This window comes from Quercus suber, unplaced genomic scaffold (genome assembly GCF_002906115.3).
Source record: "Quercus suber isolate HL8 unplaced genomic scaffold, Cork oak 2.0 scaffold_8, whole genome shotgun sequence".
NCBI lineage: Eukaryota > Viridiplantae > Streptophyta > Magnoliopsida > Fagales > Fagaceae > Quercus > Quercus suber.
Window position 1 is genome coordinate 2,012,308 of NW_027069474.1, and position 24,152 is coordinate 2,036,459.

The 24,152-nt window shown below is 41.4% G+C and overlaps 3 protein-coding genes across 4 annotated transcripts; 1 reads left to right on the forward strand and 2 right to left on the reverse strand.

The window, feature by feature from the left end:
- Nucleotides 1–2,374: 2,374 nt before the first annotated feature.
- On the reverse strand, nucleotides 2,375–12,573 carry LOC111993863 (alpha-glucan phosphorylase, H isozyme). Of its 2 annotated transcripts, none has more exons than XM_024025682.2 (16): nucleotides 12,295–12,573; nucleotides 11,890–12,125; nucleotides 10,857–11,036; nucleotides 10,173–10,349; nucleotides 10,010–10,095; nucleotides 9,485–9,674; nucleotides 9,014–9,106; nucleotides 8,343–8,527; nucleotides 8,086–8,203; nucleotides 7,804–7,932; nucleotides 7,211–7,429; nucleotides 6,846–7,049; nucleotides 6,584–6,742; nucleotides 5,453–5,716; nucleotides 4,864–5,054; nucleotides 2,375–2,733 (listed from the first exon to the last, which is right to left on the reverse strand). In XM_024025682.2, the coding sequence occupies exons 2-16, from the start codon at nucleotides 12,097–12,099 to the stop codon at nucleotides 2,607–2,609; spliced, it is 2,532 nt and encodes an 843-aa protein (XP_023881450.1). In that variant the 5' UTR covers nucleotides 12,100–12,125; nucleotides 12,295–12,573; the 3' UTR covers nucleotides 2,375–2,606. The 2 variants fall into 2 exon arrangements, with proteins under 2 accessions (XP_023881450.1, XP_023881449.1); XM_024025681.2 differs by having other exon boundaries at nucleotides 11,890–12,130.
- A 1,953-nt stretch (nucleotides 12,574–14,526) lies between these two features.
- On the forward strand, nucleotides 14,527–15,426 carry LOC136068692 (uncharacterized). Its single transcript, XM_065776158.1, has one exon. The coding sequence runs from the start codon at nucleotides 14,527–14,529 to the stop codon at nucleotides 15,424–15,426; it is 900 nt and encodes a 299-aa protein (XP_065632230.1).
- Nucleotides 15,427–21,098: 5,672 nt separating this feature from the next.
- Nucleotides 21,099–22,516, reverse strand: LOC136068738 (uncharacterized). Its single transcript, XM_065776261.1, has 3 exons — nucleotides 22,344–22,516; nucleotides 21,865–22,268; nucleotides 21,099–21,780 (listed from the first exon to the last, which is right to left on the reverse strand). Exons 2-3 carry the CDS (start codon nucleotides 21,895–21,897, stop codon nucleotides 21,370–21,372), a joined length of 444 nt encoding a protein of 147 aa, XP_065632333.1. The 5' UTR covers nucleotides 21,898–22,268; nucleotides 22,344–22,516; the 3' UTR covers nucleotides 21,099–21,369.
- Between the last annotated feature and the right edge of the window lie 1,636 nt (nucleotides 22,517–24,152).

Consider the following 24,152-nt stretch of genomic DNA (forward strand, 5'->3'; position numbering starts at 1 on the left):
CGTTGGGACTCCTCAAGAGGATTCTACAAGGAAAGACTTCGACTCCAAGTAAAAAAGGTCAACTTTCGACGACTATAAAAGCCCCAATACCCTCACAAATCGAGGTACGCTTAATTTTACCCTCTCTAGCACTCTAGAGTTGTGAGCATATTTTCTGACTTGACCTTCGGAGGTATTTGGCCGCACCACACACGGTGCTCTTCGCAAGATTTTTCCTTCCCTTTGTTGTGCAGGTGCTAATTTGAGTGTGCGAGGATCGTGTAGCTCACTGGTGGTTTTTTTTTCGGTATCATCAGTTGGTGCCGTCTGTGGGAACTACGCGAATCGTAAGCCATTTATCGCTTCCAGACAAAGAGTTGCATGGTACTCACACGCTCAATGGCAACCACCAACGACGTTCAAGGAGAGGAACCACCCACAGTTCAAATTTGTGCAGTCTTTACCCAAAGCAGACAATACCTTTGATGGGCACTGCCCTCAAAAGCACAACTGCCCTCGAGAGACAAGTTCGAACTCTCGCTGCCACCATGGAACGTCTCACCCAAACAAAACCACGACTTAGAAGAACAGCTGCGCCAGAAGAATGCAGCACCGAATGACCAAACAAGAAGATCAAGAAAGCCAGCGCTGAAGAAGAAAAACAAGGAGAAGCCTGAGGGCAGCCACGCCCCAAGCAGACTAGAGAGGCAAAATTTGAACATGCCATCCCTCACGGATGCAACTCCGCCACATATTGTCGCAGAGATGTAGGTGATGAAGGAGCAGATGGAGGTTATGATGAACGCGCTCAAAGGACGAGTGTCCAGTGACCTTGACGACTTGGTCAACCACAAGTTCCGCATGCCGCATATAGACAGTTACGACGGGCGAAGGATCCACTGGATCATCTAGAGACCTTCAAGATCATGATGCATATTCAAGGAGCAGCGACGAGATCATGTGTAGGGCCTTCCCTACAACGCTGAAGGGCCGGCAAGAATTTGGTTCTTCAGCAGCTGACGCCAATTCCATCAGCACTTTCAAAGAGCTGAGCGCCCAATTCACGTCGCACTTTATTGGAGGACACCGATACAAGAAGTCCACAGCATGCTTGATGAGTATCAAGCAACGAGAAGATGAAAACACTCAGATCTTACATAGCCCGCTTTAATAAGGAAGCACTCTCAATTGACGAGGCCGACGATAAAATACTCGTAGCAGCATTTACGAATGGGCTGAGGAAGGGTAAGTTTTATTTTCACAATAAAAAATGACCCGAAAACTATGCCGGACGTGCTTTACAGGAAAAAAAAAAAAAAAAAATGCTACTGCACAGGGAGAAAACATTTTGGTAGGTCTAGAAAGAAAATACCTGGATCCTACCATTTATTTTCATTCCTCTCCACCTAACCAAAAAACACTCCAAAAAAGTTTTCCTTTTTATTTTCTCTCAAAAGTTTTCCATCCACCCTATTTTACCTTCAAACAAACACACCCTAAAACTAGAAGTGAATCGTCAACTTTCTTTTGTTACGTTTGAAGGAGACTCCAAATATGTTACTGAATCTCTTCATCAACCTTCCATTAGCAATCTTGATTTCCTAATGCCATGTTTTGACTTCTTTAGATACCTTGAGGGTTGGGATTTTTGTGTCCTAAACAAAATATATTAATTTCTTTGCTCACAATATTGAATGCTGGCTAATATATTAATTTCTTGGCTCAGAATATTGACTGCTGGCTTGCTCATTGCAAGTAGGATGAGCCCCTGACTATTCTCTCCGCGACTAGGTCTCCTCCCTGCACATAAGAGATGGATCTTGGCCCTCTCCCTCTTCCTTTTTTATTTGTAATATTATTGCTAAAAAAAGAGTACTTTAGGTACTTTACAGTACACATTCTCATCCACCATCACCCATTAGGTGGGCTTTGGAAAAAAAAAAAAAAAAAAACCTAAAAACCTCGTCATCTCATTTTTTTCCGTCACTCAGCAAAAGAGAGAAAAAAAAAAGATCCATATATTCGCTTTTGGTTGTATGTCAAATAACATTATGTATTATAACTAGCATGAAAATAACATTCTGCATTACAAAAATGAAAGTGATACCACATCATTCACTCTTTCTTTTTTTGGAGGGTCCACATCATTCACTTAATAACCAAATTGTTATCACAACCCACAATTTATTTTTTCGTTAGTGTTAAAAGAAAAAAAATGCGATTGCTCTTTAATTAAAATTATTTAAAAAAAAATTAAATTCTAAAGCCCAAAAAAATAAATTATAGTATTAACAAAAAACTAACAATCCAACCAAACAGAGCTGACTTTGAGTCTCTAGGCCTGATTGGATGAAGGGGAGGGAAGAGGAGTAGAGAAGGAAGGTATAACTCATCATTCAAAAAGAACATTACTGACCTCTTACCATATTTATTAAATAATAACATGATAAAGCAAATCGTAAAACAAATGTTTTTTTTTTTTTTTAAGTAAAACAACAATATGGTGAATTTAACTGGCAAGCACCGGGTGACTTATGTCTCTTATTGGTTCTTTCCTTCTTGTACTTCTTATTTCTTATGCACATTAGATTACACGTGGACAGAAACCAACAGAACTGTTGTTGCAATTATGGTACACGGCATTCCTCTATGTTCCAGATTTCTTTGGCATACTGAGTAATTGTCCGGTCACTGCTGAATTTGCCACTCCCGGCGGTGCTTAGTATAGACATCTTTAGCCATCTTTTCCTATCCCTGCAGGCAAATATGTATTGTAATATATATATATATATATTATGACCCACCACACTGTTAGGATTAGGGTCCTTAAATCTTATTTTGTATGATGCTATGTATGATATTAAGTGTGACATTGTATATGACATTATGTATGACTTAATATTGTGTTAAATAAAGTTGTTTTATTATTATTATCTGAAATAATTGTAACATAAATATTCGGACATTATCACATAGTCCATGAGATGCATAGTATGTGATTTAGTTACAGAAGATATAAGTCACAAGTTTTTTGTAAACTCAGAACTATAGTTCGTAGTCGGTAATGAAATTGGCATTTCATCTGCAAAGACTATAACATATCAACTACGATGATTTGTCTTGATCATGAAAGTTAAGACTTCTAGTTTATGTGTTGATATGTTTTAAGAGTTAAGACATATTGAATTAGACCACTATGAGATTTATTATTCTACTAAGGACTGTCAAATGAATAATAAATCTCACGACTTATATTTGCATGAACTCTTAATCCTGAGAGAATAATGGACTTGATCACGAAATGTAAGTTACTTAGATATATCAGGAGTGAGATCTAAAGTAACGTCAAAACTTCAATATGTTGAGCAGCCACATTTAGTATTGATGGAACATATATTCTCAAAATAGAATTTATAATCTCTTAACGGAGATATAAAATATTTCATTGAGATAAGTTTAATGGGTTTGTTATTCAAAGAGTTAGGTCTAACCACTTTGGTAAGAAATTACTAAAGTACCAATTTCATAAATATATGATGAATAACTTAAAAGGATTAAACCGGGTACTCAAGGATTAAGATGTAGTAATCCACAAAGTGGCAGTCCACATTTATGATTATGTATTACTAAGAATATTTTATGAAGGAGTTTGCATATACAATAAAGTCTTGGAATATAATTTATAGATAAGGCCTAGATTGCAACTATATTTATATAGTGGTATTAAATATAGTTAATGGTAACTTAGATTTGTCAAGAGTTGACAGAAAAGCTCAAGGCCCATTGGAGCTTGTGTCTTATTGGTCCCTTTTGGTCTCACTCCAAGTCACACACTTAAGCCCAATTGGAAAGGCCCAAAAGGTCAGCCCAATTAGATAGTTGGTTAGATACAAAATGTACAGAATTTATATGGTGGGGAAAAACATCATTGTAAGAGATTGTATGGGAGTGAAAGTCACTCAATTTTAATTCTCCTTTTGTAACTAATTGAGAGTTCATACTTCTTAGGCGTTAGTGGAATTAGAGTGAAGATTAAAAGTATTCCTAAGTGCTTCAATCTTTGTTTTGAAATTCACCGCTTCAAGGTATGCTCTCTTATACTCTAATTCTGAAATTTTCATAGTGCATGTTATAGATTGAGAATGAAGTAGATCTGTTAATTTTCCACTGTGCACATACTTATTTCCATCAAACACTATGGAAGAGCTAACTTCTAAGTATATCTAGAACCAGAATCAGCTTAATTTGTTAAATAAGGATCAAACTTATAGTTAACATGATGGACCCACCACACTATGCTTTGGCCGTGTTCTATATTCTCAGTTGAAAAATGAATGCAAATAATCAATCGTTGTATGCAATATTATATCCAGGGGAAAATCTATAGCTCAGGTGATATAGATTAAATCTCACGATTCCCTTGTCTACAGATACAATTAATAATGTGCAGAGTCCCTGATATGGTGCTTGGGTGTATTATAGGTGCATTTTTAGTTCCAATGACTACACAGGCATGCGATTTCCAGGAAGGGTTAGTGCTTTTGGCTTGGCTCATGCTCAACTCTTGAGCTTTGCTTGATTAGGCTGGTGAGGGGGCTGTCTAAGCATCCTAGTTTGATCGGTTCACCATTATTTTTTCTGTTCAGAAAATTGGATGAAGTTCACATATTTTGTCTAAACCTACAAATGGTAGCTTCTTGTTTAACAACCCAGATAAAGGTTGTAGTTCCAGACTACAGATGACCTTGACTTATTTAGGCTGGTGGCTGGCGGAGCTGTCTAACTACTAAGCTTAAGCTTACATGTTAACAAGCCTAAGTTATAGTCTAGTAGGTCTAGTACCATGCAGAGTGATGATAAAATTTAGGGGTGCTGATATCTTACTTGTAAGCTTCATCTACTCTAGCCTGAGCATCCATGTAGCTTGGAAAGTCTTGACCAACAAGAAAATAATCACCACGACCATAACCGGAGTTCCCCTCTAGAGAGTCAAGGAGTGGGTTGAAATCATAGCTTCCAAATGCTCCTCTCCTAATAAACTCCTTAGCCTCCTCAAACCGAGGGTCTGGTTTGAACTGTGTGATTCATGATAAGAGCCAATTTAGATCAAGAAAATATCACAGCTCACTATCAAAACCAAAATATTCAAATATAAACAGGAAGATAAATAGTAGAATTGTAGGAAAATTATTATAAGAAAAAACCATTCTGTAATGAAATAATGTGCAATTCTTGTGGTAATTATCTGATTATGGAACTCAGCCTATCATAAGTTTGGCTTTACTTAACCATACTAACGCTTTGCTTGAATCTATATCAATTAGGCTTTGGCAAGTCTTTCAGCCACTCAGCTCTGAAGCACTAATGCCATTTCTTTAATAGTGTAAGATATAAAAATTTGTGTGACAACTTGCCTTTTTTAAGATAAAACCCTTTTTTTAAACCAAATTTAAAGAAATTGCAAACTTTGTACCTTTCCATTCTCTCTTTCCTTGCGCAGCCTAGGGACTTCATCTGCTGTTGCACCAAAGAGGAAAAAGTTCTCCTCCCCAATTTCCTCCCTGATTTCTACATTAGCCCCATCCAGTGTACCTATAATGAGGCAACCATTGAGTGCAAATTTCATGTTGCTTGTGCCGCTTGCCTCCATGCCTGCAGTGCTAATATGCTGTGACAGCTCACTTCCTGGAATAAGTATTTCTGCTACAGATACATTGTAATTTGGTACAAAAACTACCTGGAAAATGTTGCCAGTTATGAGCAGATTAGTTTAGAATAGACCTTGATAGCAATGTGTATGTATAAATAGACACCCATACAACATGCAGAACATAATAAGAAAGATTATAATATTAAATTAAGTGACATATGGCATGCCAAAATTTTTGACAGCAACATAGGTCTTAAAATGTCTGATATTGCTTTACAACGAATGCTCATTTATAGTTCAATTTTCGCGTTAATTGACTTTTGCTGAGTTCTAAAATCCCAATGGAGAAGGCATTTGCTAATTTTCCAAAAGGAAAATAAAGAAGAAGGAAAAAAAAAAAAAAAAAGGTGAGAATGAAGTGTACTGCATGCTGCTTCTATGCCATACACAGGTAAGGAGAAAGAATATTAAGGGTTGTGAAAATCTGAGAGCATACTACACTTATTAGCATTCTATAGATTCTGTACTCTACTTTCCAAATAAACCATTTGATCAAAAACATTCAACCAGGATCTTAACACCCCATGCCTTGCATTGGTATCAATGATCATCTTGGCTATGAATGAGTAAGAAGCATCATAAGCATACCTTTAAGCAGGTTCATAACAAATCTCTCTCTCTTTCTCTCACACACACACAAATGGAAAAATGAAAAAAAAAAAAAAAGAAAAAGAAAAAAGAAAAAAAGCATGGCAGACCATCCCCTTCCAAAACATCTAGGCAGTAATTCTGGAGCCATATAAATGCTTATACATAGCAATCCCATCAACAGAAGGATCAAACCCTTTTTCCTAGACAATGCTAGGAATGAGCATAATCTGTATGTTTTAACCATCCTTGTCAACAGTGCGGGAATGATGATTTTATATGGAAATCAAATTTAAATAAAATTACCTTCAAGTAGCTATTGACCTCAGGATCATTGTTGACAACAGCACCAACATCATTCACCAGCTTGACTATTCTTTTAGCATTTGTATATGTTGCAAATGCCTTTCCACCAATCATGATGGTGCGTGAAGTTGTCTTTTTCCGCTCTTCAGGGCTCATCTCCTATCATATTCAGTTTCAAGAAAGTTCTCAAAGATGGTACAAGAATTATGCTAAATCAAGGATGATAACTACATTATATTTAATCATGAGATGTCTTTTATACCTTTAATTTCTTGTATCTATAAATTGCTCCCAGAATATTCAGCAACTGTCTCTTATATTCATGGATCCTCTTGACTTGTATGTCAAATAGACTATTTGGGTCAATGCTAACCCCTGTGGCCCGTTCTATGTACTCTGCCAAACGCTGCTTATTAGCCATCTTGGCAGAGGCCCATTCAGCTTGGAGGTCTGCATTGTCGGCAAACTATTGGAGAAAGCATTAGTAATGAGTATGAAATTTTTGTGATTGGTAAATAGCACCCACACCCAGTGGTTCTTTAACCCATGACCTCACTCTCTATCGCATTATTGTGGGAGTGGGTAGTGCCATTTCAAACATTTCTAAAATATATATTTTAAACATACCTGTCGAAGACCTGTGAGGAGGTCAAGGTTGGTAATCCATTCCTCAGTTTTTAACCATTTGGTTATTATGCTACTGAGCTCAGGACTGCAGAATCGGAGCCATCGGCGAGGAGTAATGCCATTAGTTTTATTTTGGAACTTTGTTGGCCATAGAGAAACATAGTCTGCAAATAACTCAGACTTCAAGATATCACTATGTAACTGGGCCACACCATTTACCTACAAAGAGATAGACAACAAAAGATTACTAAAATTCAAATAAATTCAATGCTTAAATAAATAGAAGCAGATGGGGTTTCCACAAAAAAAAGGGGGAAAGAAATAGAGAAAAGAAAATCAAAAGATAAAGCATCTGAGTAACATTAACCAATAAAAAGTATCTCCAAATGTGATAAAAACAAGACTTATTTGGACAATCTCAAGGGTGCAAAGACATTGCAGCTTTTGGCAGTACTATCATACATTAATGACACATAGACAAGATGTATGAATAATCCTAAATACCAATAGTTCTGTAGAAAACTAAAAGACTCTGCCAAGTAAGCTACATGAGATGCTCTCTATGCAGATTTTCCTAAGAATAGACCTCTTACCGTATGTGCAGACACCACACATAAATTTGCCATCCGCACAACTGGCTTTTGGGGATTGTTATCCAAAATGCACATGCTAGGAAGCTTACTTTCAAGGTCAGGTCGTGCCTTACGTATCATTGCAATGAACTGCATGACATATACAATTTCATACTTAAAACTCAAATACTATATACATGAAACATCATAGATATATATATATATATATTTTTTTTTTTTTTTGGCGGGAGGGGGGGGAGAGGGGAGGGTGATAGGGGAAGAAGAAATGGGTAAGGAATATACTCTCTTGTCTATTTCTCCTATAATCTCCATATGGCGAGGAAGAAGCTTCCACATCACAGCTTGTGACCATTTCTCAAGTGCTTCAGGAAGCACTGTGTGATTAGTGTAGGCAACAGTCCTGGTTCAATCATTTATGTATGAAATTGAGCTACTAAAAAATGCACAGCTAAAACATGCTGAAAGACCAATAAAGAAAGAATGTTCTTCTGCAACACCCTCAGTGAAAATGCTCTTAACAAACATAAAACACAATTCACCTTGTTGTGATATCCCAAGCTTCATCCCATCCAAGTCCTTCCTCATCCATTAGTAATCGCATCAGCTCTGGGATTGCAAGTGTAGGATGAGTATCATTCATTTGTACTGCAACCTTGCTAGGAAACTCAGACCATTGCCGTGATCCCTTCCCTAGTTTCCTCTCTTTAAATCTGAATATAATGTCCTGTAATTGGTCCCATGATTAGAGCCAAAGATGGTAAAAATTGCATAATGGAAAAACAACTTTACATGGCTTTTTATCAGTGAATGAAAGGAAAATTAACTCGAAATAATTCCAATAATCAACAAACAAAGTGTTAAGTACTCGAATTAGGGCATCCATAATGCAAGATGACTGTACATTATTTTAATAGATCCCATGGAAGCATAATTTCGGTGTGATGACCTCCCTTGGTTCTTATATTTAAGAGAGATAAGGATACTACATTATGCATCCTCATGCACTGACCTTAATACAATTGGTTTGCAATTTTCCCTTACATTAAATGGTTTTTTTTTGGTGCTTCCAGATTACATCACTGGAAGAAGTATTCCATGACATATGAGAATTTAGTACCACATCAGCATATTCTAAGTGAGAAAGTCATACTGAAAGAAAGAATGAAAAAAAAAAAAGGAAAAAAAGAAAAAAGATAAGGAATTAGACAACCTGAAGTGATGCACTACATAGAAAGAATTGTTGTTTCAGCCGTAAGAGCTTTCCATTTTCTTTAGTATCCCCAGGGTATAGAACTGCACAAATCTGCAAATGCACCATTTTTTTCAATTTTTTTCAGGAAAAAATCAACATCAATACGCAAACATATGTAATTGTATAAAAGTAAGTTCACCAGAATATTATCTAGTTAGATATCCAGTAATAGGCATAAATTTAATAAATAGAAAACCAAAATTTTTAGCAAGATGAGAAAGTTAATTATGAAATTTATTTTTTCATAAACTGAATGGTGCCTATTCATTGATTCAAGGGGTAGGTCCACAAATGCTTGGCAGACTACTCTTTTCATTAAAAAGAATAACCATTAATCAATTCTCCTGATCACTATAGTATGTTTGTGCAACTACCTCTTCCTTGGCTGAGTAACCATATCTTTCATGGTTACAGTAATTGATAACCAACCTGTTGAGCACGTGAATGAAGTTCTGCAGCAGATTCGTATTGTGAATCATTAAATTGGAATAGGTCAAAATCCTCAGCGCAAGCTTTTGCTTCCCAGAGGCGAAGACTAATGGTGTTCTTAGTTTTGTATCCTGGAATTGGCACATCATAAGCCAAAGCTTGCACCACCTCTCCACCAACCCAATTTCGGCTGTAATACACAGGGAAGCATTATCAGTGGTCTTGGTTTGAAATGGCACATTATTAATGAAAAGGTAAAAATATATTGATCCTCCTAAAAATTCCTTTATATTACAGGTGTTACAACTAAGTTCTTTGTTCGCTTTTTGGAAAAAAAAGAAAACAGAAAAAAGAAAAAGAAGAGTACTATAAAAAATTGAAGTAAGAACTTCCTTTAGATCATGCACATGTATTTTGGGATGTCCCAAAAAAGAAGCAAGAAATTTAAATTGGGATGACAGGGAATATTAAGTACCACATAGTGAATATATAAAACTAAATGACAGATCTTCAATTGGCACTTACGATCCATTGGGATTAACCTCAACAGAACCAAAGAATTTGACAGGATATATTATGTCATGCCTAACAACTTCCCAAGGACTAAACTTCTGCATAATTTCCACAAACGTCATTAGTATTCCATAAATAACACAATATTTGACAGACATTTTGGGTGAAATCAAACCTCAAGCCAATCCTCGGCAATTTCTTCTTGGCCTTCCTTGGTGATCCGCTGCTTGAATAGCCCATATTTGTACCTCAAACCATACCCACATGCAGGCAAACTTAATGTTGCCATTGAGTCTAGAAAACATGAAGCAAGCCTTCCCAGACCACCATTTCCTAGAGCAGCATCTTTCTCCTACAACAAGAAACTGAATAAAACCACTGTCGAGATCCATTTGAAAGTGATACAAACAAAAATCCAATAAAAGTAAAAACAGTTAGTTCTTATCAAGAGAATAACAGAATGAGATAGTGGAATCAGATTTATGTTTTTGAATGAGGCACAATGATCATTGACAGCTCATGTCCACTGGGTCGTAGTGCCAGTTTATATATGTGGAAAGTGGAATTCACTTTAATCATGTGGAAAAATATGGACTCAATCTCCATAAGAAAAATATCAAAACGGGACTACATCATTTTACGCCTAAAACATTATACATACTTGACAAGATCAGTTGCATATCATTTAACTAACTAGAATTATCATAATTGAACATTTCCGTTAGGTTTTGCACAAGTGTAAAGTGTAAAATCCTCCATTTCGTTGATCAGGTTACATGGACAAAGGCTCCACAAAACAAGTCTTAAATGACTTTTTTAGACCATGAAAGCTTAGTTACTGGAGAAAAAGGAGGGCTACCTGCTCAGTAATTTCCTCAAGTTCATGTCCCAACTTTTTCAAAGCATCACCATATGCATCTTGAATGTTAAGATTCCCAATTGCATTAGTCAAAGCTCGTCCTTGAAGAAACTCCATTGACATGTAGTATGTTTGTTTGGGATCAACTTTGTGAAAATGACGGTAGGTCTCGTTCCATTGCTGCGACCAACAATGAGCACTAAAAACATTAGTCTAGCTCCATGAACAATGAAATACAAGTAATCTAATATTTAACTGCCGAGAATGGGCACAATCATTATACGAATTCAAAACCATGCACCAACTTGCTTCATTGTTATTTCCCGTGTTTCTTTCATTGAAATTTTGACAGTCTTATTCTGCTAAAAATTCAGACCATCCCTTAATCAAAAGCAGTCGGTCCACATACTAATAGCACTGCAGTTTAATACTCAATGCGCCTATAATTTTACAGACCGTTATTCCTAAAACCATTACAAACTGAACTTAAGATCACCAAGTCATGTAAAAATATCTGTAAATAAAAAATTTAAAAAAAAAAAAATCCGTTCATTTTGTTTTGTGAATGATCACAACATGTATCCATATTGCTAATAATCTATTAAGCATTTTTGTCGCCTATATTGGCATAAGAGAAACAACAAAAAATGCGCACGGATCGAATCGGAGACGAGAATTGCAGACTATAATTCTACCAATATTTACGCATAAGGAAGCAAAGTAGGTTGTAATTAGCACGAAATTTAACTTCAATGGTCAAATTAGTTCTTAAGATTCAAATTTTGTCAGTTTAGTCCCTCAGTTTAGCAAAATGAATCAATCTGGTCCTTCCGTCCAAATTTGCTGGCAAATGAAGCCTGTTTGAACTTTATCTATTAAATTACAAATATTTAAACGACAGTCGTTTGTGAACAGATGTGGACAGAAAGACTAGATAGACTCATTTTCACTAGGCGAGGGACTGAATTGAGAAAAAGCAAAACCTTAAAGGACTAGTTTGAGTAAATTGAATTGTAGTGATGAGAAATGGTACTTGGATGAGACGATCGCGAACGCTCTCAGCGGTGGCGTAGTAGGCTTGCTCAGGCTCGAACTTGAAAGGCGAGAAATGAGGGCTGAATTGTGCGTGGTAACTGATGTTCGAGGCAATCTCCGATGGCTTCTCCGCCAGTGGATGCGCCACCGCCGGAACTTTATGAGCAGCAGAAATGCCACCACCATTCTTGTTAGCTTCTTCTGCCATCTCTCAAATAACAATCAACAATCAATCTGTTCTGTATATAAAACAAAGAATCAAACTACTGTACATATAATAATAATGATATAAATACAGTGAAGTGAAGTGAAGTGAGGCCAGCAGAGAAATAAAGAGAGAAGATATTTTTGAAGAGAAATCAGAAAGTAGAAGCAAACGTAAGAGAGAAGGATATTTTCTTACGTATAATCCAAGAGAGAAAGTGAAGGGGAGGAATATGCGAGGGGATACTTATTATATTTAAGGGAAAATGGACAAAGAGAGACGAAAATATCTGAGATTGAAGGAGAAGATGGGTTATGAAGGGAAGGGAAGGGATTGATTTGATTTTGAATGTGAGGATCACAATGATGTTCACATGGAAATTGGTTTGGAATGGAAGCAAGTGAAGCCAAAAGCCAAAAAGTGTGTGACTGTGTGACTGTGGACTGAGACTGATTGTGGATTTTATGTATATTTAAAAAAGGAGAGGCGGAGGACACGTGGTCGCTTTCAGGTTTCAACCTCTGGCGCGAACCACGAGAGTGAATCTGAGCCTGAGCCTCAGCTGACGGTTATTATTTATTGTACTATATAACTTTATATAAAGTGTGTTTGACTTCACGGATACAACTGACTCAGCTGAGATTGAGAGATTCATCTGTAACTGGATGGAACGCGCGATTCATCGAAAACAAACAGCTCTGATCATGGGCCGGACCAGCCTACAGATCTCAATAAATATTATTGATACAGGCCAGAATACACTAATTGGGCCTGGCCCTTAACCTCGAGCCTAGCTTTAGCAACAAGGATCTGGACTACGGACTACCCATAAGCCTGGTTAAAACTTAAAACGCTAATTTTTGTTGCACACTGTGAGTTACACTTCTGTACATATTCCAGCTCAAAACACAATTTCAATTATAATTTTATATAGTGAAATTGTGTTTTCAGCTATGTGCCCTGTACACACATTGTAATTATCGCCGCTCAAACTTAAAATTCAACATATTAAAAGCCAAATGATTTGTAGCACACCCCTCTGCATCTTCTTTTTTCATATGGGTAAATCTTGGCTATCGTAACTAAAATTTGTGGCCATTTTGTAAAAAGTAGAGTGCCAACTTATATCAAAAAATAAAAACTATTTTATAAAGTTATGGAAAACTATGTACTCTATTATAATTTACAATTATGGGTTCCAGTTAGTTTAATTGGTAAAGTCCCTCATGGTTGAATAAGATATCTGAAGTTCAATCTCCACCTACACCAAAAACCTATTGGTGTCTTGGTTTAATGATAAAAAACTATCATTAAGAGTAGACGTCGTAGATTGAAACTCTCTCTTAAAAAAAACTACAATTATATACTTGTTCTACCTTCCTTTCTAGCTTATATTTGTCTTTATTTACTACTCATAAAAAGAGAACAACTCTTTCTATAAGAACCAATGTAAGATAACTCTTCTCTACAAAACCAAAGGTTTCTCTTTCTTTGTCACCACCCAGCAATCCATTGGGTTTTTTTTAACCCTTTAATTGAACGTTTGGATTCAATAATTTTGTACTGGCATTACATGTCTTTGATGTGAAGTGGAGAGTATCCATTTAGTAATGGAGATTTAGTTTTTCATGGATCTAACAATATACATTATGCCACGTCATTTAAAATCTCAACATAATCCCTCTCCTCCCATTCTCCAAAAACAAAGGGGGGAGGGGAACCATGAGATCATCATTCTAAGCTATGATACTTGAAAGGGAGAAAATACGCGCTAGGATGCCTAGAGTGAATGTACGAGCTAACTATAGTCCGCGAACTAAAGAAGAGACGAGCCCGTTATTTACACAAGGCCTTAAGTGGACGAACCTGATGTGGACGGAGGGAATAAAGATGGGCTGGTCGGCCATGGGCCTGTTGGACCCCTTAGTGGGAACACTTTGGCCCATTCTTGTAAAGCCCTAAACAGAGTCTTTGCGCAACTTGGACTCTAGAATTCTCATGTATTGGTGAAGATCTTCCCTATAAGGAGAAGATCTGTCCACCACGTTTCGGACTCTAAAAAAGATGATTTCTACAAGGAAAAGACTTGGATGCCAAGTCTAAGAGGAAAAACTTTCGACTACTATAAAAGCCCCAATACTCTCACCAATAGAGGTACGCATTATCTACCCTCTCTAGCACTCTAGAGTTGTGAGAATACTTTCTGACTTAACCTTTGGAGGGTATTTGGCCGGCACCACATCGGCGCCCTTTGATAGGTTTTCTTCTTTGTATTGTGTAGGTTTACGTTCGAGCGCGAAGGCATCGCGTGACTCACTGGTGAATTTCCCAGCTTCATCAGTTGGCGCCGTCTGTGGGAATCTGAGAAGAAAGTAGTCAGATGTTGCTTAATCTCTGAGACAGAAGGGTTGCATGGTGCTCACTCGCTCGATGGCAACAACCAACGACATCCAAGGAGAGGAACTACCCACAACCGCACTCGAAAAACAGGTTCGGACTCTCACTGCGGCCGTGGAGCGCCTCACCAAACAAAATCATGACCTAGAAGAACAGTTGCGTCAAAGGAACATAGCACCCAATAACCGGAGGGAGGATCAGGAAGGTACCAGCGCCATGCAAAGAGACCGAGAAGGGCCTGAAGGGAGAAACGCCCCAAGCAGGCCAGAACGACAAAACACGAGCCTCCCATCCCTCATGGATGCGACTCCTCCGCCTATGTTCGCAGAGATGCAGGCGATGAAAGAACAGATGGAGGTCATGATGAACGCCCTAGAGGGACGAGTGTCCAGCGACTTGGACGACCTAGTGAACCGAACTGATTCTCCATTCACCGGCCCCGTCAATTCCTTTCCCCTACCACACAAGTTTCGGATGCCACAAATAGAGAGTTATGATGGGGTCAAGGATCCCCTAGACCACCTAGAGACGTTTAAGACCTTGATGCATCTACAAGGGGTACTGGACGAAATCATGTGTAGGGCCTTCCCAACCACACTGAAGGGTCCCGTAAGAATTTGGTTCAGGCAGCTGACGCTGAACTCTATCAGCACTTTCAAAGAGTTGAGCGCTCAGTTCACCTCGCACTTTATAGGGAGACATAGGTACAAGAAATCCACGGCATGCTTAATGAGCATCCGGCAGAGAGAGGACGAGACGTTAAGATCCTACATAACCCGCTTCAATAAGGAAGTGCTCTCGATCGATGAAGCCGACGACAAAATACTGGTGGCGGCTTTCATGAACGGGTTGCGGAAGGGCAAGTTTTTGTTTTCCCTATACAAAAACGACCCCAAAACCATGTCAAAGGTACTCTACAGGGCCACCAAGTAAATGAACGCGGAAGACACGCTACTAGCACGGGAGGAAAAGCCCAGGAAGAGGGAATGGCAGACGGACGTGCGTCAGGATCAAGGGCAGAAAAGACCAAGGACAGGAGACAGAAGGGACGAAAGGCGCCCTAAGCCCCCGGGAGGAAGGTTCACAAGTTTCACCCCTCTAAACACCCCGATTGACCAAGTTTTGATGCAAATCAAAGACTAGGGAACGCTGACGTTCCCGGGGAAACTAAAGAGCGACCCAAGCAAACGGCCGCGAGACAAATATTGTCGTTTCCACCGAGATCACGGCCATGACACAGCCGATTGCTACGACTTGAAGCAGCAGATTGAAGCCCTCATTAGACAAGGGAAGTTGCAAAAATTCATCAACAAAGAGAGAGCAGATCTCAATCGCCAAGAGCCGGCCCCCCGACGGGATAACGAGCGTCCTAGACCCCCCATCGGAGACATAAGAATGATCGTGGGAGGAACCGCGGCTACTGGTTCTTCCAAAAAAGCTCGAAAAACGTACCTCAGATCGGTCCTGAACGTCCATCTAACAGGTTCTATGCCTAATACCACACGGGTGGAAAGCCCTGTCATTGGATTTACTGAAGAAGACGCAAGGAGACTCCATCATCCACATGACGTTGCGCTGGTTGTCAGCATACGTGTGGAGGACTACAATGTCCACCGAGTATTAATCGACAACGGCAGCTCGGCAGACATTCTATACTATTTAGCATTCCAGCAAATGGGGATAGACAGAGCACGATTGATACCGACGAGTGCCCCACTTGTCGGTTTTGGAGGGACAAGGGTATTCCCAATAGGCTCCATCACACTCCCAGTAACAGTGGGCGATTACCCGCGAGAACTCACTAGGAATGTAATGTTCCTCGTGGTGGACTGCTTATCCGCTTACAATGGTATTCTCAGACGGCCCACACTTAACTCGTGGAAAGCAACAACATCAACATACCACCTGATGATCAAGTTCCCAACGGACTATGGGATTGGGGAATTGCGAAGGAATCAGGTAACCGCCCGAGAATGCTACATTGCCATGCTAGAAATGGAAGATCTTCATCAGACAATGTGCGTAGAAGAGCAGCGGACGGTCGCAGAACCGGTCGAAGAGCTGGAAGAGATAACACTCGACGAGTCAAAACCAGAGCGGACGACCAGAATAGGGACATTGGCCTGCCAGCCGGTGCGCTAGGCCCTCACAACATTCCTCAGAAGGAACCAAGACGTTTTCACATGGAACCACGAAGACATGCCCGGGATCAATCCCTCTGTCATAGTACACAAGCTTAACGTGAACCCCTCAACCCCACCCGTCCGGCAGAAAAAGCGAGTGTTCGCTTACGAATGAGACAGAGTGGTAGCGCAGGAGGTCAGAAAACTACTCGAGGTAGGTTTCATTAGTGAAGTATATTACCCGAAGTGGTTGGCGAACGTGGTCATGGTCAAGAAGGCTAGCGGGAAGTGGCGAATGTGTGTCGACTTCACGGACCTTAACAAAGCGTGCCCAAAGGACAGCTACCCCCTCCCGCGAATAGATGCGCTGGTCGACTCGACGGCCAGACACCAGCTCCTAAGTTTTATGAATGCCTTCTCAGGCTATAATCAGATCAAGATGGAGGAATCTGATCAGGAGAAAACGTCATTCGTCACCAGCTAAGGACTCTTTTGCTAAGGTGATGCCATTCGGACTCAAGAACGCTGGGGCAACGTACCAAAGGTTAATGGACAAAATGTTCGTGCACCAGATAGGGAGGAACGTACAGGTCTACGTCGACGACATGCTGGTCAAGAGCCCACACGAAAAAGACCACCTAAGCGACCTCTAGGAGACATTCGATACCCTACGATCATACAACATGAAGCTGAATCCGGGCAAGTGCGTATTCGGAGTAACTGCGGGAAAATTCTTGGGTTTTATGGTATCCCAAAGAGGAATAGAGGTCAACCCGGAGAAGATACGGGCCATCATGAAGCTGGAACCACCAAGGACAGTAAAGGACGTGCAAAGCTTAAATGGCAAAATTGCTGCTTTGAACAGGTTCGTCTCCAAAGCAACGGACAAGTGTCTACCGTTCTTCCGCGTCCTAAGGACATCATTCGAGTGGACGAATGAGTGCCAGAAGGCATTTGAAGACCTGAAGAAATACCTCGCCTCGCCACCCTTGCTCAGCCCGTCCAAGCCAGGAGAAGACCTCTACTTATACCTAGCAGTTTCGCAGGTGGCAATAAGCGCGGCCCTAGTAAGAGAAGAGGAAGGAACTCAACGACCCATCTATTTCATAAGTAGGGGGTTCCGGGGGGCTGAAGAGAGGTACCCCCACATGGAAAAGCTCGCCTTCGCACTGGTAACCACAGCCCGAAAGCTCAAACTGTACTTTCAAGCCCACAGCATCATCGTCCTAACGAATCAACCCCTAAAAAGGGCAATGAGCAGCCCTGAAGCTGCCAGACGAATGGCCTTGTGGGCGATAGAGCTGAACGTATTTGACATACATTACCGACCGCGAACTGCAATAAAGGGCCAAGCAGTGGCGGACTTCATCGCCGAATACACGCAAACAGAGCAGAAGGAGCCACAAGCCCTCAGACAATGGAACATCCACACGGATGGATCATCAAACAAGCAAGCTGGAGGCACCGGGGTAGTAATTCAAACCCCTGACAGAGAGAAAATCAAGTGTATGATTCGGCTAGACTTCCCAACAACCAACAATGAGGCCGAATATGAAGCATTGGTGGTAGGATTAGACCTGGCGAAAGCAGAAGGCGCCGAGGCCATAGTTGTACATTGCGATTCGCAGGTAATAGTCAGTCAGATTAACGGCGCCTATGAGTGTAGGGGGGAAAAGATGAAGAAATACTTGGAAGAGGTCAGGAGACGGATCGACACCCTCCAGGTCACATTCGTCCAATTCCCAAGGGAGGAGAACGAATGTGCTGACCGGCTCGCAAAGGCCGCCTTCGCAGAGGTCATGATGGCCCCCGATTAGGTATTGTCGTTTATCTAGAATTCCTCAATCATTAACAATAGGGCAGAAGTGCAGGAAGTAAATCCTGAACACAATTGGACTACGCCGCTAATGGCCTACCTGAAGGAAGGCACGCTTCCGGACGACAGAGATGCAGCAAGAAAACTGAAAGTCCGAGCTTCGCAATTCATAATAATCAATGACGTCTTATACAAGAGGGGAGTCTCATGACCATACCTAAGGTGTTTGGGCCACGAGGAAGCAGACTACGTAATAAGAGAGGTCCATGAGGGTATCTGCGAAAACCATTCGGGGGCATGGTCTTTAGTACACAAACTGATCCGGGCAGGATACTACTGGCCTACAATGCAAAAGGACACACAAGCCTACGTCAAGACTTGCGACAAATGTCAGAGGTTCAGCAACCTAATTAGGCAACCAACCGAAGAGCTGGCACCTATGACGGCCCCTTGGCCGTTCGCCCAATGAGGGCTAGACATCATGGGCCCTCTCCCGACGGCTGCACGACAGCTGAAATTTCTGGTGGTAGGGATCGACTATTTCACTAAGTGGGTGGAGGCGGAAGTTCTGGCGACTATCACAGAGAGAAACATAAGGAGTTTTATATGGAGAAATATCGTATGCAGATTCGGGATACCAAGGGTACTCGTCTCCGATAACGGAAAACAGTTTGACAACAAGGCATTTCAAGATTTCTGCTCGGAATTAGGCATCAGAAATCACTACTCATCACCCGCACATCCGCAGGCCAATGGGCAAGTTGAAGTCACGAACCGGTCCCTGCTCAAAATCATCAAGACCCGGCTTGAGGGGGCAAAAGGCATCTGGCCCGATGAGTTACCAAGCATCTTGTGGGCATATTGTACAACGGCAAGAACGCCCACGGGAGAAACACCATTCAGGCTAACATACGAGAGCGAGGCTGTCATTCCAGCAGAGATAGGGCTTACAAGTTATCAAGTGGAGAGCTACAATGACGATAAGAACGAAGGGGCTTTACGGCTACAGCTAGACCTGGTCGACGAAGTCCGGGCTACAGCAGAACAAAGGTTGGCCCGATACCAGAACCTCATGGCAAAATACTACAACTCCAAAGTCAGACACAGAGACTTTCAGATCGGGGACCTTGTGCTACGGAAGGTAATGGGAGCGGCTAAAGATCCTTCACAAGGGAAACTTGGCCCCAACTGGGAAGGACCTTACAAGATCTCGTCTTGGCAGAGGAAGGGGACCTACCACCTCGAAACCATGGACGGACGGAAGCTGCAGCACCCATGGAACACAGAGCATCTTCGAAAATACTACCAGTAGAGACGGTGCGAAGATATCAAGAACACCAGCATTCCCCCTTTTTCAGTTTTTCATTTTCCTAGTTTTTTATTTTATTTTTTTCAGTTCTTTCTATAAGCACTTCTTTTTCTTTAGCCCAAAGGGGCAGGTATTGTTAACTTATTACAAACATATGTGTTTCGTTTCAATAATTAGAGGAATATTCAGGCTCGACTATTTTTGATAACTATGATTGGAGAGAAATAACGTCCATAAATCTAGACGAATCATCCTGAAAGGATGGTAACTGCTAAGTCCAGATAATGAACGGACCAGTAATAACATCCACAAGCTGGACGGATCATCCTAAAAGAATGGTAACTACTAAGTCCAGATAATGAACGGACCAGTAATAACGTCCACAAGCTGGACGGATCATCCTAAAAAGATGGTAACTACTAAGTCTAGATAATGGACGGACCAATACTAACGTCCATAAGCTGGACGGATCGTCCTAAAAGGATGGTAACTACTAAGTCCAGATAAGGGACGGACCCAAAATAACATCCGCAAGCTGGACGGATCATCCTAAAAAGATGGTAACTACTAAGTCCAGATAATGAACGGACTAGTAATAATGTTCACAAACTGGACGGATCATCCTAAAAGGATGGTAACTACTAAGTCCAGATAATGGACGGACCAATACTAACGTCCACAAGCTGGACGGATCGTCCTAAAAGGATGGTAACTACTAAGTCCAGATAATGGACGGACCCAAAGTAACGTCCGCAAGCTGGACGGATCATCCTAAAAAGATGGTAACTACTAAGTCCACATAATGGACGGGCCCAAAATAACGTCCACAAGCTAGACGGATCATCCCAAAAAAGATTGTAACTCTTTTAAAATCCACATAATGGACGGGCCCAAAATAACGTAAAGATGGTAACTCTTTTAAAATCCACATAATGGACGGGCCCAAAATAACGTAAAGATGGTAACTCTTTTAAAATCCACATAATGGACGGGCCAAAAATAACGACCACAAGATGGACGGATCATCCCTAAAGGGTGATAACACTTAGAATCCGGGCTAAGCCCACGTACTAAATGGACCATTCTAAAACGAATGGTAATTCTAAAAAGTCCCACGAACGGACAAATCATCTTAAGGGATGACAACCCTTGGTTAAACGGTTAATGGACGGATAAGTTAATTTCGCAAGGCTAGACGGATTATCTTAAAAAAAAAAAAAAAAAAAACACAGAAGGGAGGACGGACGAAGCGTATAAACAGAACGGAGTTCATTCAATAACATGAAATGTACTTTAAAATAAAACATATGCATTTCACAAAGATAAAACAAAGGTCAATGGACCCTGCAGAATGTAAACATACTGAACGGGCTATGTTCATATAAACCCCATAAACATGACGGGTATTAAAAATTGTTCTACACTTGATACAAAAAAAAAAAAGAAAAAAAAGAAAAAAAGGGAGATTAATTAATAAAACTAAGTTATTACAAATCTTCTACTACTGTCTCTTTCTCTTCAGCAGGACAGTCTCGAACATCCTTAGCCTAGCTATCCGCAACGGTTTGATCTACAGGAGCTTCGCGGACAGGGATGTTCTCGTCAAAAAGAACATCAGTATCTTCAGACTAAACGGGCTGAACAGTTGATGGCTCGGGGGCTGTGATGGCGACGGCGGACAAGTCTATATCCGGGTATAAGGCCTTCACCTGACGGAGGGCATCGTCAAACCCGTCGTTATAAACTAGATTCAGTTCCGAAATGAGGGCGTCGGAGTCACGGTACTCGCGTATCACATCCTCCTTCACCTGACGGACCTCATCGTCTTTCTCCACCAAGGCTTTCTTCAGACGGTCCGTTAGCTGGATACATTCGTCCCGGGTCGTCTCGGCCATCTTAAGCTTTTTCTCCTGGATGACTTTCCAGGCCTTGAGATCAAGCAGCTCCTCCTCCATCACCTTGGCTTTCTCACGAACCCGGCCAATGGTCGTCTCATGATTGAGACACCATCCCATCATGCCTTTCATCATGATCATAGCCTGAAGGACAACAAAATGCATAAGTAAAATATTTGAGGGCAGCAAGTGATGAACAGATGGACCAAAAGATGACGGAAGAATTACCTGAGCAATGTTGAAGAGGCCCGTCTCCCCCATCGCCTCCGTTGAGTGATTCCCCAAATCCACGTAGTCGTCAGTAGTAATAATGGACGACAGCCTCTCGAGGGCATACTTGGAGTCCTCACGAAGCAGGACGGGTGGCTACTTCTGGCTGCCAGACGGACCCATCATCAGGCCCTTACCCGCACCATGTTTGATCGGAGTGACCGACTTATTCCCCCCAGCCATCAAGCCGACGACTAGCTCCAAGGGGATCTTGGGCTGTTTTGGCGCACAGTCACCCTTCACGGGCAGTTTCCTCTTTAGACTCTGCTTGCTGGAGTCCGTCCCCATGGGGTCCGTTCCAGCCTCTTTGTTCTTTGCAGCCTGAAGTCTTATAGCTGCTCGCCTCCTTGCATCCTCCATCTCTAAAAGAGGTAGACGAATTAAGAAATAATAATAATAATGACGAAAAAAACAGGTAATAGGGGCAACGGACTTACGTAGACGGGTCTGCTTCTCGTACTTTAGTGCCGCCGGGGTTGGTTCGGGCCCATCACAATACCAATGAATGGTGTTGAGGTTGACGAGCTTGGCCCAAGTCCGCTCCTCGGGCATTGTCTTTGCAAAAATTTTCTCAAGGAAGCTGAATTCCTCGAGGGTAATCTGGGGACGCCGTCGAACTGCATCAAAGAGGACGGACGTTAAAAACATAATAAAAATTAGTTAAAATGCACGAAGTCATTTACGACGGGCCATACCAGATGGGTTTAAAACGCCCCAAACTGTGTCGACGGGCATGAAGTCTGTTTCCCCTGGATGACACATCTAATTATCTCCTTCGATGAAAAAGTAGCGGCTCTTCCAGTCTCTATTTGAGTCTGGGGTTTCAAAAATAACCTTCAAGACGGGGCTCCTAGGGACAAAGCTATACGTGCCCCTCGACTTATCTATCTCATCCGGACGGTAGCAATGGAGGAACTCCTTTATCGTTAGCCTTCTCCCACCGTCCGACATGGCTCCGTACAAAACCTCCATCGCGATAAAAACCCTCCAGGCATTAGGAGACACCTGGCTGACGGATATACCTAGGTATTTTAAAAGTTCGCAGTGCAACGAATTTAATGGAAATCTCAGGCCGGCCTTAAGCACTTGTTCGTACACACCTACTCCGTCAACTCCTTCGTAATAACATTTTTCTGACATATAGGGTAGACGGAGTGGGATGTGGTCTAGGATTTGGTAACGAGCCCTAAGGGTATTAAAGTGGGTTTCCTTGATAGTGGACGTGAAGGCGTGTATCGTCCACTCTGGAAGCATGATGAACTCCCTAAGTCCATCAGCTCCCACGACGAATCTAACTATCGGCTCTTCGTCGTCAGCTGAACCCTCTTGTATTTTGATCATCTCCAGGCCCTCATTTGTCGAGGACGAGGAGGATGATGATGGATTACTCTCCTCGCTCGGGGCGTTGTGGTCTTTGGGACCTGATGGGTATACCTCTTCATAGTCCACCCCGTCACGGACGATCGACTGATTACTCGACGCACTAGACATGGCCTACATGTAATGACAAAACCTAAGACTCTGACGGGTTTGGAAAGAACGACGGGCTCATAAAGTCTAAAAAAGAGATAAAAAAAAAATAGAATTAAAATTAAAAAAGGACGGATAGGAGACTACTTACCAAAAGTTCGGAGTAAGCAAGATGTTGCAGACGACGGGTATAGGAGTGAACGGACTAGTCTCTGACAGATATGACGGACTCGCTCTGACAATTTTTTCTAGCAACAAGTGGAAAAATGAGGGGCGGAGGGGTCGATATTTATAAAGGTTATGCACGGAAGACGAAGCAACACCTCGTTCCAAAACAATGACCATTGACAGGATGACACTTGGCACGGCTCATAAATGTGTTAACTCCTGATCTGACAATGTACGGAGGTAAATTCACGGATCTAGGTGTCATGAAAACATGATCGTGGTTTAAAACCGTCACCCCATGGGTCCGTTCTCTTATCTATGACGGGCCTATCGGGTGAGGGGGCAACTGAAAGGGAGAAAATACGCGCTAGGATGCCTAGAGTGAATGTACGGGCTAACTATAGTCCGCGAACTAAAGAAGAGACGAGCCCGTTATTTACACAAGGCCTTAAGTGGACGGACCTGATGTGGACGGAGGGAATAAAGATGGGCTGGTCGGCCATGGGCCTGTTGGACCCCTTAGTGGGAACACTTTGGCCCATTCTCGTAAAGCCCTAAATAGAGTCCTTGCGCAACTTGGACTCTAGAATTCTCATGTATTGGTGAAG